This window comes from Protopterus annectens, chromosome 5.part1, assembly GCF_019279795.1.
Source record: "Protopterus annectens isolate FY-2018-M chromosome 5.part1, PAN1.0, whole genome shotgun sequence".
Classification (NCBI taxonomy): Eukaryota; Metazoa; Chordata; order Ceratodontiformes; family Protopteridae; genus Protopterus; species Protopterus annectens.
This window is the reverse complement of record NC_056736.1, coordinates 625,037,258-625,052,931: the sequence shown is the minus strand read 5'-3', so window position 1 is coordinate 625,052,931 and position 15,674 is coordinate 625,037,258. Positions and strand designations below refer to the sequence as shown.

Here is a 15,674-nt window from a genome sequence, read left to right as displayed (position 1 = left end):
ACGTCCGACAGTACCAGTGAGTCTTCACAGACCTCAAGGGGTATGTCCGAGGTAGAAGGCGCAGCAGAAGAGGATTCAAGTTTCTGCTTACTCACCTTCTTCGAACTCGGCTCAGCCGAAGGATCCCTGGAACCCTCCATAATGTCTTTAGCCAGACGTTTAAGCCACTGATTCTCAAGATACAGATTAAGAGCCAAAAGCTGGCTATGCAAAGTCTTGGACACAAAGGCCTGACAAATGGAACAGAATCGGTAGAAAAGACAGAGATCGTGACTATCTTTATATGGAATCTGCTTTCCACACCTACACTTGCCCTTCTTGGATGACATGAACAAAAACAGACATTTGTCCAGTGGGGCACTTATCTGAAGATGGTAGTTGACGCACACAAAATTTGAATGCAGATTGTACGCAGGAGTCAACCTTTAGACTGGCAGCAGAAAAGTTCTCAGGATGGTACATGCGGACTTCCTTTTATGGCTGACACTGTCAAAGCAGACATTTGATGTCTTATGTACTGGCAGTGGCTAAAAGCTTTTATATACTGGTTGGATATCGGGTCATAGGGCGAAATACAACCCATATGTAAAGAATACTGCAACCTCGAATAGGACATACCAAAATTGCCAAGGCCAATAGGGGGCAATGAGGATCACTGTGCTCTTCGACCTGGCAGCTTTTTGCAGAAATTTTGCAATCAATGGGGTTGTGGGAAAGCATAAAGGAGACCCGGGGGGGCTAGCGGAAAGGCAAAAAGATCACAGCATGGCTAGACCCACTGATGGAAAATGTCGTCCATCACTTTCTCATTGAGGGGCCACTTGTGGAAGAAGAATGCACCTGCTCAGTTTGTCTGCAATCACGTTGATCTCCCCGGAATGTGCATCGCCAAAAAAAAAGCTGTCGAAGAGATTGTCCGCTGTCAGCCCCCGAGCACTTCAACATAATGGGTAAGATTTGGATCCCTCCTGTTTGTTGATGTACTAGACAACTGACATATTGTCCGTTTGAATTGCAATCCTCCCAAAAGGGAAGAACATCTTGGAAAAACTTGCAATGCCGAAAACAGTGCTCTCATTTCTAGGACATTTATATGCAAACTGGCCTCTTCGGGAGGACCAAGTACCCTCGACTGTCTTCCTGAGATAATGCCCCCCCCACCCTATCTGGAAAGCATTTCTGGTCACTATGGACTTGGGCTGTTGAGGAATGAAGGGACAGCAAAGAAGCAGTTCATCGGACTGGATACACCAGTAGAGATCTCTTCTGAAGTGCTGTAATTTTTATCTGATATGACACTGACTGATGGAAGAATGACCACTGAGTAGCCAACATCCACTGGAGAATCTGCATGAAAAACCTGGCCAAAAGGATTAAGGCTATCGCTGCCACCATAAGGCCTAGAGGTCTGACAACTGCGCGAGTTGAGATGGATAGGTTCTCTTCAAACTTCTTGACCTGTGACCTTACGGTTTGAACTTGATGTGGTGGAAAGAAAACAATGGCAGTCTTTGCATCGAGCAGTGCTCCAATAAATTCCTATGTCCGAGTTGGTTGAAGTTGTGATTTGTTGACGTTTATGATTGTTCCTAGGAGAGCACTGGTGTGGAGAACCTGAGAGAACCTGATCTCTTGCATGTATGAGTTGATGCCTGGTCGGAGCATTAATGAGCCAGTCATCCAGGTAGGGACACATCTGGAATCCCTGCAGTCTAAGGTAAGCTGCTAATACTGCCATACATTTGGTGAACACCTTGGGGCTGTGGTGAGTCCTTAGGGCAGTACTCTGAATTGGTAGTGACTGGCTCCCAGCCAGAAGCTTAGGTACTTTCTGTATCGCCTGTTCATTTTTATTTGATAGTAGGCATCCTGAAGATCTGTCAAGCATGTCCAGTCGTCCTTGCCTAGAAAAGGGAGAACAGACTGAGCTGTGAACATCCAGAACTTGGTTTGAACAGATCTGTTTAGCTACAGGAGATCCAGAATTGGTCTCCAGTCCCTTGTCTTCCTCGGCACTAAAAAAACCTTGAGTAAGTTCCAGATCCTATCTGGTCTGGTAGGACCTCTTGGATAACTATTTTTTCTAGCCACTTTTGAATGTGAATTGCTGCTTGATCCCTTCGACTGGGTGGAATATCAGGGATTTTTCTGGGAATTTGGAGGTAGGGAAAATTATATAACCTCTGGATATAATCCTCTGCACACAAGTATCTTTTAAGTCTAGCCAGGCTCTCTGGTGCAGGGATAAATCTCCTCCAAGTGTCTCCAGAGATGGACAGTTCAGCATCCATTCAGCTTCCCTGGTAGGGTTTATCAAAGAAAGCTTTGTGAACCCAGGTTTCTGCAGGTCACTTACACCACAAGGATAATTACGTCCATTGGAGTTCCCCCCTCTGCCCCTGGCATCACTTCCTTGACATGGAACAGACCTTGGGACTTTTGGGACCACATTTTCAGGCCACTCCACTGATTCTTGGACTGGGATCTTTTTTTTTGGGGGGGGGGGCCAAAAATGCATGCCCATGGCGGTCAAGGTCTTTCCATCCTTTTCACACCTGGACATCGGTTTCTTATATCTTAGGGGCATAAAGGTTAGTTCGGTCAAAGGGAGCATTGATGAACTTGGACTTAAACAAATCTCCCCATCTCATCCACACATGCCTCCTCATGGAAATGCCTGAGCCTGCAGCTGTTTAGGTCCCTTCCACTATGCTGGAAACTAACCTCTTGGAACTATTGGATATTGACTGTAGGGTTGCCAACAGAAAAGTTACCAAATCTTGCACGTCTTCAGACAGCTCCTGACAGAGTATTTGATAATTCCTTGGTTAAATCTCTCTGAAGTCTAATAAAATGTGCCAAATAGTTCAGCGACTGCAAGGAAAAGGCCGCTGAAGGAAAGACATGCTTGCCCAGTCTGTCCATAGCATGTAACTCCTTGTATGGGGGGGTGGACAGTGGAACGTTCGTCGGCTATTTCTTTCTTTGTGGCCGCCGCAACAACCATGGCATCAACTGGAATCCCTTTCTCCCAAAACTGTCTGTAGGTGGTGTCATTATCCTGTCTGGTCTCTGAGGCATGGGTTCTATGCAGTCAGGCTCCTTCCACACCTAGCGATAATATCAACGAGCTCAATGGTGGGCGGCTCGGAGTCACCCAGGAAGTGCAGGGTCCTGTACCAAAAGTCTCTAGGAGAATAGATTCCTCCAACATAAGGTTGGAGGATGTCCAGCCACTTTTCTGTTTAAGGATTTTTAAATATGTCTCCCAAGGGAACATCTTCAGGAGGTGAGTGTGTGGACTCTTCCCCCTCAACAAATCATCCCCTCTCCCCCATCCATTGGCACCTACCCTTAGGAGGAAGCCAGACCGAACTGTCCAGTGGCTCTAAAAACTTCAGAGTTGAATGCTGCACCTTGGATCCGGCAGGCAGGCTTCAGCTCCAAGAGCTCTGCAGATCTAAAAAGATCAGAGGTCTCAGAGATTATGTCTGATCTGAAGATATGAGATCCTCGGATCAGAAACTGATGGATCCAGACAACTGGGATCCTGAAACTCTTACGGCAACAGATAGTGTTAGAGGAGGAACTTGCAGGGGTGGTGTGGTGAAAAGTCAGATAACCTAACCCAGAGGGGTAGACGCAGATGAAAAAACAATCTACCCCTGTGCTGAAATGATCTTCCTCATCACTCTCCCCACATCTTCTGTCAGCCTTCTGGAAGAAAAAGTAGAGTAACTGGAGGGGGATGATGGTCTCTGCAAAAAAAAGATGATGGAAGCTCGTCAGGAACTGGGTCCACTGAAAGAATATCTAAGTACAAGGGCAATATAGTCTCTCCAAAGGTTCTGTCTAATCCAATGATTATTTTTTTCCTTCTGTGCTGGATCTGTAATAGTCAATTTGGAAATCATAGGATCCAAGGAAGCAGTCAGATCCTGAATTCTCATTTTTTCCTGATCTGGGGGTTGAAACTGGATGTTTAGCATTTCTTTTCTGTGAAGAGACTGAGGAAGATTTTGAGGAAGTGAAAGCTTTGATTTTGGAGGCTGGGACATGGCTTCTCCAAAAGAGGAAGGGAGGAGACCTTTTAATATCAATTTAGTTTTATGCTCTGTTAAAGCTCGCAGTTTAAATCTGTGGCAAATTGAACAATCTTCCTGCAAGTGTAATGGCACCAAGCAGTACACAGAAAGCGTGTGTGCATCCGAGAGCGGCAACGTATGCCCTCATTTGCAGCATTTCTTGAAACCCACAGATTGTCAATCTTGCAATATGCAAGTCAAACAATAATAGTACATAAACACTCTCATATAAAGGCAACCCAAAATAGAAAAAGTAACCACTACCATCAATGCAATGACGGAACAGGGCCAGATCATAAGGGAAGGGAGATAATACTGATAGTATCTAGCAGTGCCAAGTATGAGAAGGAAACAAGAAGAAAGACAGCAGCAGCCGCAAAAGGGAAAAAAGTTACAACACTCTGAAGACACCAGAACCACAGAAAATGAGGCAAGGGAATACCAACACTGGTATGTACAAATTTACAAAAAAGTCATAAGGGCAAGGGAGAAAAACAGCGGAGATGCTAATCACAAAAAACTAAAGGTTAAAACTAAAGAAACTACTTAATAGAAAGAATTATGAACAAAAAACTTCACTTATCTAATACAGCTTGAGAAAAACTGGTAGACCACATCCAATAGTTAGAAGCAGCAAAAAAGGTCTGAGGTAATTTGGCAAGTGCATTGTGGGTTAAGGGAGAACTCAAGAGATCTTGTGGCTGCGAGCTTTAGTATCGGCTGAGTCGAATCCAATGGATTGGATCCGAACTTGCTCACTGAGGATAGAATGAAGATTGACAACATCAAATATATATACTTCACTTACTCGTTTTACTATTACTTATACCTGAAAAAGCATCCGTGTGTGAAAGCTTGCTCTCTGTTATTAAAGTAATGTTGTTTCCTTTAAGACCGTATTTTTCTAAGGAGTGCTTTTTTTTTTTTTTTTTTTTTTTTAACCTGGCTCAGATTGTGCCCATTTTTTTTGAGCTACCTAAGTTTTGTGTATTCTTATGTCATCATATATGACCACCATGTATCATAAGTGGTTAAAAGTGCATTATAAAAAATAAAAATCTGGAGCAAGAGGGAGTGTATAAATATTTGGGAATTGATAAAGAATCAATAAAACATGAACAAATGCGAATAAAATAAGGAAAATTTTAGAAAACTAAACTTGGAAACGGCACTGACATCTAGGAACAAAATCCACGCTATAATCCAATTTGCTCTTCTTGTCCTAACTTACAGTTTTGGAGTGAATGATGTGCACAAAAAGGTGTCTGATCGGTTGGACAAGAAAATAAGAAGGATGCTTCATGTTTATCAAATAATTTACAAACATCAGTGTATATCAAGACTATATATTCCTCTTTCTGAAGGAGGTATGGGCCTCCTCAAAATTGATTGCATGCATATACATCTACAATCATAGGACTGCATACATGTCTGCTGACCTCACAAAACCCAAACATAGTGAAAGTTTTAAAATATGCTGGGAATGAGTCTTAAATGACGTTCCAGCTTAGTCTAGCAGATGCATATCGGTAGCATATGAGAATGGATATCAAAGCAGAAGTATGTAAAAAGCAGGCAATAACTAAATGTGCCAGAAAACAAAAGAAATAACATAAGCTGAAGGATCAGATGAGAAGGCATGAAATGTGGAAAATGCATAAATATAGCTGCAAGTACAGAAAATACTGAACAAACTTATGCTGATCAGGATCGAATCCAAGAATGGTCAAGGAGAGATAAATTTAAACCAAAAGATAAAAGGTTAATCTTGGCGGCCCAAGACAGTGGACTACGTGCACACTGGTTTACATAGTCCATCGAACATGTGGGAGAAAGACAAATGTACATTTTGGAAAACGGAATTGGAAACAGTCATGCATCTTGTTGCTAGGTGTGCTGTATTAATGGGAGTATACTGAAAGGCATAATAATGTGGGAAGACCATTGCATTGGGGCAAATATTATAATACTGAAGTAGCTAAAAAAACACTGGAAACATAAGCCACACAGCACTAAAGAAAGTGAAGTTTATATCACAAAGGATCACCCATTACCAACAGTTCAAAAAATAGTTGGGAGAAAATCAGATATAGTAGTCCAAGAAAAGAAGACAAAAGTAGCATTGATCATTGAAACTGCCACACCCAGTGACTACAGTTTCTTGCATACAGAGAGACACAGTCATAAAATACCAGGATTTGCAGGCAAAAATGAGGGCAATGTTGAAAGATACCCAGACAGTTCCAATAGTAGTAGGAACAACGGGTCTTATAAAGAAAGACACTACAATCGTACTTGGATATGTTACAGACACGCAACTCAGTATGAATTGCAGGAGTCAATACTGGACACACTGCAGGTGCTATGAAGAGCACTTCTTGCTAACATCACAGATTGAAACAATACTAATTTCATGAACTTTTATTATACTTTGACTTAGAAATGGGGTCCATTCTCGTCATGGTATTAGAAACCCAAAGGACTTAGAGAAATTAAAAGGTAGAAATCTACCTCACTGAAGAGCCTGAAGACATATAACATTTAATTTTTTACTGCCATGTTTCCTCTATGTTATTCCAATCTTCACTAACCTTCAAATCTCAACTTTCCAAACCTAAGTAACATTAAAATGAAACAACCATATTTGCAGTAAACCATAAGAGAACACACCACTGCTTGGCACTCAAGAGAATTACGGTAGGTAGAAATACCACATCGCATAGCTGATCTTTCTCAGCTAATTAAAACATACAAACTTCACTATAAACAAAAGACAAAAAATAGCCAGCCAAACTGTTGATTAATATACCAAATGAACCATGAAGCCTGGAATCCAGGACACTATAAAAATATTAGAACAAAAGTCCGTGTGTGATAGCCAGTATTTTAAACAAAAGTCCATTTATTGTGAACAAAGGTTTAAGCGCTTTCATCTCAATGTAGAGACTTCATCAGAAACCATGAATTACTTTTAATTACACCTTTTATAAATCCTTAATGAATGACATCACACCTTCAATTAAAACCTTTTTAAACAAACATAGCCCTACAAATGAAGACTTAAAATTTTTTTCGACCCAAATGTATTAAATGCATACAAGTTAGTACATTTGGCAAGAATAATTAAAAATTTGTATGAATATTGTGTCTTAAACTGATCGAATTAATATATTTAATACATACTTAGTAAATACTGGTACAAAAGATATAAATAACAACATTAAGTCTGTTTAAAAACTCATAAATGAATTCATCATACACTACTTATTAAGTTCTGTCAGTGTTCTAAAAAATGAATGTATAAATATGTATTTAGTTTTTAAAAACATTGTTGAATTTCTTAAATAGCAAATGAATATATACTTTTTTATTTATATGTAATAATGTATATAAATGTCTCAAACCTAAACTTCACATACATCAAATATTGTTTGCCCTTTCAATAAGAAGAGGTGTTAATGACACTGTTTCATTCAGTCCTGGGGGAAACAGAGGCCAATCTGTAATGCCACTGGCTCTCCTTTTTTAATAAATTTTTCCAGTCCCCCCCTCTGGTGTCTATTATAACAGTATCCAAAATACCAAATGTAAATTTCCTAAATTCTGGACAGGATGTACTATGTTTATATAAAGAATTGGTGTTCTTTTTATTCTTTATATCATTTAAATGTTCATATATCCTGTTCTTAAATGATCTTTCAGTCTTGCCTACATAGAATTGTTGGCAGGTACAACATATAGCCAGGTAGACCACTCCCTTGGTGTTGCAATTACCATTTTGTAAATAAACTTTGCTTTTCATAACATTGTTTAACCTAATCATGGGTTCGACACAGATATAGGGGCAATAGTTACACATTCCACATTTTTTTGTACCCCGTTTGTTCTGATGGATACAAGGTCTTTTGTATTCCAAAAGTTGTTTCATATTAAAACCCACTCTGTTGACAAAATCCGGTCCTTTACCCAACTTTTTGTGTATGCCGTCATTGGATCTAAAAATGTTCCAATTTCTTTGGAAGATGTTTCTAATGGTAGGGGTCTTTGTGTTGTATGTTAAAACACAAGTAGTATGAAAATTTTTACTATTAGCCCTATCCACTATTTTGCTTTCGTCAGAGCCTAATAAGGGAATGTATTTTTTACCCCATTGTTGGTGTATATTATGCAAAGTAGTATTAATCAAATCTAAAGGGTATCCTCTCTCTAGAAACATTTCCCTTAACACAATAAATTCTGATTCCAAATCTTCTAAATGTGAACTCATCCTAGCAATTCTTATAGCTTGCCCTTTTATAATACTAACTTTTTGTGACATAGGATGACAACTGTCAAAATGTAAATAGGCGTTGCAGAATGTTTTCTTCCTGAATATTTTAGATTTGAACTGTCTTTTAGATATATCCTTGTATATACAAGTGTCAAGGTAATTAATATTCATCTTATTGTACTGAAAAGTAAAGGAGAGAAAGGTTGTGCTGTTATTAATGTAATTTATAAATTTTATAATGTCCTCTTTACATCCCCCCCATATAATAAAAATATCATCCAAATACCGGAGATATAATTTAATGTGAGGCCAAAAAGGTCCATTAAAAACAAACTGGGTTTCCCAGCCTAATAGCACCAAATTGGAATACACTGGTGAACAATTGGCACCCATAGGGACACCAGTGACTTGTTGGTATAGTTCCCCTTCAAAACTTAAAAAATTGTTCTCAAGAATTATACTCATTAGTTCACATATTAATAAAATTTTATCATTTTCCAAATCTGAATGTTTAAAAAGTACTTCTTCAAACAGGTTCATTCCTTCATTTTTGGGAATGCATGTAAACAGGTCTTTTACATCAATGGTTAAAAATAAAACGTCGTCATCAAATAAGTCTTGCTTGATACTTTTCAAAAATTCCCAAGAATCTTTTAACAAGTGTGGGGTCTTTTGTACCACATGTTGTATGTGAAAGTCAATGTATACAGATAATGAATGTATTTTCGATCCCTTGGCTGCCACAATAGGTCTTAAAGGAGGCATATAAATGTCCTTGTGTATTTTTGGTATCCCAAAAAATACCGGAATCTTAGGAAATTTTGTGAAAAGAAAGTCATATTCACTAGGACTGATTCTCTCCTCTAATAAATATTCCTCCAAATGACTATTAATTCTTGAGTATGAAATATTTATTTGATTTATAGAAGTTTGACAGTATGTGTTTTCATCAGTCAAGAGTGTTTTCATGGCATTAGAATAGTTTTCACTTTTGAAAATGGCAATGCCCCCACCTTTATCTGGAACCATAATGCGAATGCTATGGTCATTCCTAAGATCCCCTAGAAGCCTGAATTCATTTTTAGTGAGGTTGTAATGCTCAAACCTCCTGTTCTCTTTGAATTCTTTGTATAAATCTTCCATTACTAATTTTTCATAGGTTTCTAATAAAGGGTGTAATGGTGGGTTGTAGATACTCTTCTTTTTTATTTTGTCTGTAGTTTCTGTATAGTTTGTAACATTCTCTTGTGTAGGTTCAAAAAGTAGCTTTAGATTTAATTTTCTTACATAAAGCTTGAGACCTTCTATACTTTCTACAAGGTCACCCGCATGAGTGGGAATGAATTTAATTCCTTTAGAAAAAAAGAGAAAAATAATCCTCAGTAATAACTAAATCTGAATAGTTATAGATGGTAAAACCATCTTTTTTAAATACAATATGATCTATTGGCCCAGTATAGCTATTGTCATTATGAGACTCTAAAATGCATGCATTTGGTGTGAATATTGGTTCTTTTTCTGGGGGTAGTATGTTCTGTTGTACTCCCCTTTGTTGTTGTAATGCTGTGCCAGTCTCTCTGAGCGTCTGAGGATAGGAAAATCCCTATCATCTAAATTGTGAGTTTCCCTACCTTCTTCCACCCATTCTTCCATCTGTTCTGTATAATGAACCCTGGAAGTAGGTGAGAATCTAGGTGAATATCCCATACTGTCATGTCTTTGTTGTTGTTTGTGTATAAATTTATTTCTGTTAGACATGTTGTAAGATAGTTTGTGATTCTTATTTATATATGCAACGTTATCTTGATAGCTTTTCTGATCCCTAATAATTTTTCTTTTTTTCTTCTGAAAAATGTTAAAACATCTGTTTTCCACTTTATCCAGCATTTTAAAGTACATAGTACTGTAATGGGAAAATAATAAATCATTTCTAATGATGTTGTCCAAACTTTGAACATGTTTTAAAACATTCTCTTTCTGTATTTCATAATAATGTACTGTTTTGTTTAAAAGACCCAGACCAATTTCGTTAAAATAATCACAAAAATCATTCATGATATCCTCAGAATATTCTATCCCAAAGGGAAACTTAAATATTCTAAGCCCTTGCGGCACAATCTTTAACTCAATACATTGTTTTAAATATGCAATATCAATTTCTAAACTCTTAAATTTAAATAGTCTCTTTTCCATGGAAAAAATTTAATCTTTTAAGGACTCGTTGTCATAGTCCTTGTCCTTTTGTTGCACATTTTGAACATTAGAGTTGGAGTTTTCACTAGCAATAAAACAGAATTTCTTAGAAAATATTTTGTCGAATCTATTGGTGGCTTCTTGTTGGGAAATAGTCCCTGAACGAGAACCCATTACATCGCCACCATTCTTAACGTTTTTATCGTTTCTATCCACCAAATGATGGTTAGAAAGTCTCTCACTGTTGTTAAAAGGCAAGAAAACAATACCTGTTTTAGGTCGGACAATGTCGTTTGTATGGGAGGTATTTCCTGAATCGATAAGAATTGGAGAAGGACCCAAGTCATCACGACATTCATTAATAACATCTTTTGTACCATGAGAACGACTACAATCCACATTTCTGCCAACAACTTCTTGAAAACCCTGTTTCTCCGTTTCGCGACTGCTGTGAACCATCCTAACCTGGTTGCCCAAGTTAGGTTGAAGAAACGGAAGTCCCACGCCGTTCGAAAAATTTATTAAAAAAGAAGGAGAGCCAGTGGCAGTACAGATTGGCCTCTGTTTCCCCCAGGACTGAATGAAACAGTGTCATTAACACCTCTTCTTATTGAAAGGACAAACAATATTTGATGTATGTGAAGTTTAGGTTTGAGACATTTATATACATTATTACATATAAATAAAAAAGTATATATTCATTTGCTATTTAAGAAATTCAACAATGTTTTTAAAAACTAAATACATATTTATACATTCATTTTTTAGAACACTGACAGAACTTAATAAGTAGTGTATGATGAATTCATTTATGAGTTTTTAAACAGACTTAATGTTGTTATTTATATCTTTTGTACCAGTATTTACTAAGTATTTATTAAATATATTAATTCGATCAGTTTAAGACACAATATTCATACAAATTTTTAATTATTTCTTGCCAAATGTACTAACTTGTATGCATTTAATACATTTGGGTCGGAAAAAATTTTAAGTCTTCATTTGTAGGGCTATGTTTGTTTAAAAAGTTTTTAATTGAAGGTGTGATGTCATTCATTAAGGATTTATAAAAGGTGTAATTAAAAGTAATTCATTGTTTCTGATGAAGTCTCTACATTGAGATGAAAGCGCTTAAACCTTTGCTCACAATAAATGGACTTTTGTTTAAAATACTGGCTATCACACACGGACTTTTGTTCTAATATTTTTATAGTGTCCTGGATTCCAGGCTTCATGGTTCATTTGGTATACAAACTTCACTATAAGCCAGACAAATGCTCGGTCCTAAACAACTTAACACAATACTACTCTCCCAACTAAATTTTATGCTCTATCTATGCCGACTCCAAATCCAAATCACTAATCATTACAGCCAAATCATCTAATACTGCTAATGACACTATATTCAGAGCATGTAGCTAAACTATGTAACCACATCCCTTTACTACTGAAATCCATTCAGAATGTAAACTAATTTAAAACACAACTATACCAAATCAATCAATGGATGCTCCTGCATATCTCCAGGATAAATGACACTAATTTTCAGCTTGCCATATCGACAAACCATTTCTCTTCACTCAGAACTCTACGCCCCTTAACAGCTTTCACCAATACCTGAATAGTTTTACTAGCATCTACCAGGCACATACATTTTATGTGACAAGATTTGCCACCCCACTTCTACACTTCTGTTAAAGACCTTATGACAGCCATACACAATTGCCTCTGCACCTGCTTATTACACCACCTCTTGGCCACAATATTAACATTTTCTGACCTCAATTCCATTTCTATGAATTTCTAATTAATCACAAGCTCTATTCTCAAATTAAGACCCAATAATATACCTCTTCAAATACTTACTGTTCAACATTTACTAAATGCTTAAATACTTGACACTGTAACAATTACATTAATATGAAATAAAGGCATGTGCAACTGTTAATGTATATTGCCTAATATCTGCTCATATATACCACTGAAAGTCTGTTTAAAAATGTTTGTAATATTTTGAAGGTTTTTCTCTAAAAATGTTTGTAATATGTTGAAGGTTTTTCTCCACAGGCCTCAGCTGAAAGGGGTTTTTGATTAAACCCAGGTGGACAAACCTGGAAAACAAAAGCAAAATAAGTATGTGGATAGAATGCAGTAGTCAGAGAAATAATGTAAACGCATCTGCTGTGATAAACAGAGTACAGCAAGAGAGTTTCCACTTAACAGCATTCTTTTCTGATTAGTATCTACAGCAATGCCGGTCAGTCACAGCAGATTACTGCAGAAATCAAGTTTTCTTTGTACACCTGGCAATTCAGCTCAGGCAGCCAAAAAGAAATGAGAAAAAAAGTAGGATATAACACTGGACTAATAACAAGTCACACCGAAGTTATACTTGTTAAAAAAGCCTATAGGAGGCCTCAGTGTTAATTAACCATGTACAAATGGTCAGGGTTTAAACTTACAAAAGATGCTTCCCTAATAAATGCACAACACCGGACTGCTAGCTCAGTGATAACAGCGGGGAATCTTCATACTTTAACGCATCAGTATGTGTGCCTGCAACAAGTGGCTTTTAAGACAAGAGCCTCTTTCACTTGGGCCTAGAGACATGGTGGCATTCTACTGCTAAAAGCATAAGAAACAGAATAACCATTTCCAGTAGCACACTTTCTTCTATTAACCATGTTAGCACCAAATGCCTTACAATTATGAAGTAAGACATTATGTTACAGTAAGACTAAATACGACTCATTCCCCTCGGACTCCACCACAGGACATAATCCTCAATGAATTCACTACTGTCTGTAAATTCTACATGGTCTAATAGCGAATTAAGATTGAAATGTTTTACAGTAGAAAACATGAAAAAGTGTGAGCGTACTACTTACTTCATCTTCGACATTCTCAGAGGTGTCCACAGCCTGTAACGCCTGATCAGGTGGTAAAACAGTTTCATTTTCATTCATCTGCACTTTCTCTACAATGGCTGCACCAGTCACACTGAAAATACCATGAGTGTTGATGCGGACTTTGACTTTAACTTTTGACACTTCACCATTCTTTGGCACTATGTTCTGAACAGTATAGTGACCTGAAACAAAAGAAAAAGTCAGTCATCAAATGGGCAACATCCTAAACACCTTCTTGGACACTTGCTTTAAGTTTCATGTGTATCAAACGTACCAATCTTTCCTTCAGGATAAGGCAGGCTGCTGGGGTCAGAATAGTAAGCTTCCAGTTCAAACGGTGCATGTCTGTAGAAAGTCAGGATTTTGGAGAAAGGGGCTGCATGACCTCTGCTAAACACTTCATGGCACCTAGTAGGGGGAAAAAAATCAATTTAAAGATAGGCTTTACTTAAATTATCAAAAAAATCTTTTACCTCTTTACAGAGGTATGTCTGGCCTAAGTTGTTACCACTGCATTTTTATAAAGCAATCTTTAAATCTATGTTTTACTGAAAGAGAGCCCTGACAGTGCTGCAAGAATTAAATCCTGTACTGCAATTACTGACTGTATCGGATACCAGAGGTATTAACCTCAAACAAGGTGAGAGCATAAAATTTATTTGGCCTAGTAAAACAAGACTCAGTGCTTGAGACTTCAGCTCTAAGCACAGCTGCTGTGTAGTTTTATCAAATCCTAGCTACCCTTCAGAGTCTTGATATCCACCACAATATCCACAGCCCACAAAAGAATTACCAGGAGCACCAAAAGTTAAGCCAGTCAGATGAGTCGCAACACAACTACCTTGGTGCAGTTCCATGGCAGACAAGAATAAAGCCTTTACTATAACCCAATCAGAAATCAAGTAGGGGCTTTGGCACTGGAGGAACCAGTCAGGGAGGGATGAAAGCAAGTGGCCGCCATGCCAGTACATACTGCAGAGAAGGCATATGGCCTGCAGCATATCAGCTGGGGAAAAGTGTTACATTCTGCAGTAGTCTTCACAGTGAGTGTGAGAACATGCTCGCCCTCACAGAAAGGCACAGCAGGCCGTCATGTATGTGAGCATGCAGAATGCATACTGGAGAAGAAGGGGCATACCAAGGAGGCGGGGCTGACAGCTGTTTGAATGACACAGTCTGTTTCCTATTAGCCACTGCCCCATGATACTATGAATGAAATGGCTACAGAACAGCTAAGTATGTGGCAAGTGCAAGGGGGAAGGACAATAGAGCACAATTACCTGTTCTAATAATTTCTGAATTTAACAAAAATGCAGAATCAAAATTATTTTAGCCTGTGAAAAAAACACCCTTACTTTCTAATGATACAAAAAAACTTTAAATATTTTTTTTTAACTAATCTTTTTTGACATTTGTGTAACTTGGAACAGTGGGTGGGGGATCACAAATATACCCCTAGTTTGGCACATATGCTTCTAGTATACTGAGGCAGCCAATAATTCCTTGACCACCCATGTCCAAGCCTACATATACACCTTAAAATCACCCTAGGGGTATAAAAACTTGTCAGACACAATGGGAATCATGGATAGGCTTAAAAAGGACCTCTGGGGTGGTTAGCCTAGTAATAATCTATGAACTTCTGAATGAGATGAGGAACAGACAGCAAGGTGCCTGGAGGAGGTGCAGGGAATGGACACCAATGCAGTCTTTGAAGCTGCTTTCTGAGGAGCAGCAACCACATTACTATATGACAAACACTGACTACAGGTCTGCAGATACCAGAGATGTTCAGTCTAGAGCTGCATCCATTCCCACTGAAGCAGATGTATGCAGCACAGAGGAATGACTCACCAACATCACATACCGCTCAACCTCTAGGAAAAAGAAATCTGGACAAAGTAAAAAATAATGGGGGGGGGGGGCAATGACCCAAAATATTGCTCGTACACACTTAGAAAGTTAAAAGAATAACGTCTGGCAGCAGCATGCATTCTCTATAGTATATAAAGTGTTTAACTCATTTAACAACTTCACTCCTAGATGATCTGCCATAAAAAAAAAAAAATCACAAAACTTATGCAGAACAGAACCAAAACTGTGAGGTAAAATATAGACTTTCTGCAAAAATCTGGACAGTTAAGCCTTGTGACATTATGGAAGTATAAAGTTCTTGGAAAAAAGCAGAGGCAGTAAAGCCAGGTAATAAAACAGTCA

General features: G+C 38.1%; 1 protein-coding gene across 1 annotated transcript in view; it reads right to left on the bottom strand.

Annotated features, from left to right (window-relative positions):
- HSPH1 (heat shock protein family H (Hsp110) member 1) overlaps window positions 1–15,674 on the bottom strand; it is a 322,955-nt gene that overhangs the window by 155,536 nt on the left and 151,745 nt on the right. The window contains exons 10-11 of the mRNA XM_044073239.1: window positions 13,732–13,865; window positions 13,437–13,639 (exon numbers count right to left, since the gene is read on the bottom strand). Of these exons, the coding sequence (XP_043929174.1) occupies window positions 13,437–13,639; window positions 13,732–13,865 (337 nt within the window). The remainder of the gene's footprint in view (window positions 1–13,436; window positions 13,640–13,731; window positions 13,866–15,674) is intronic.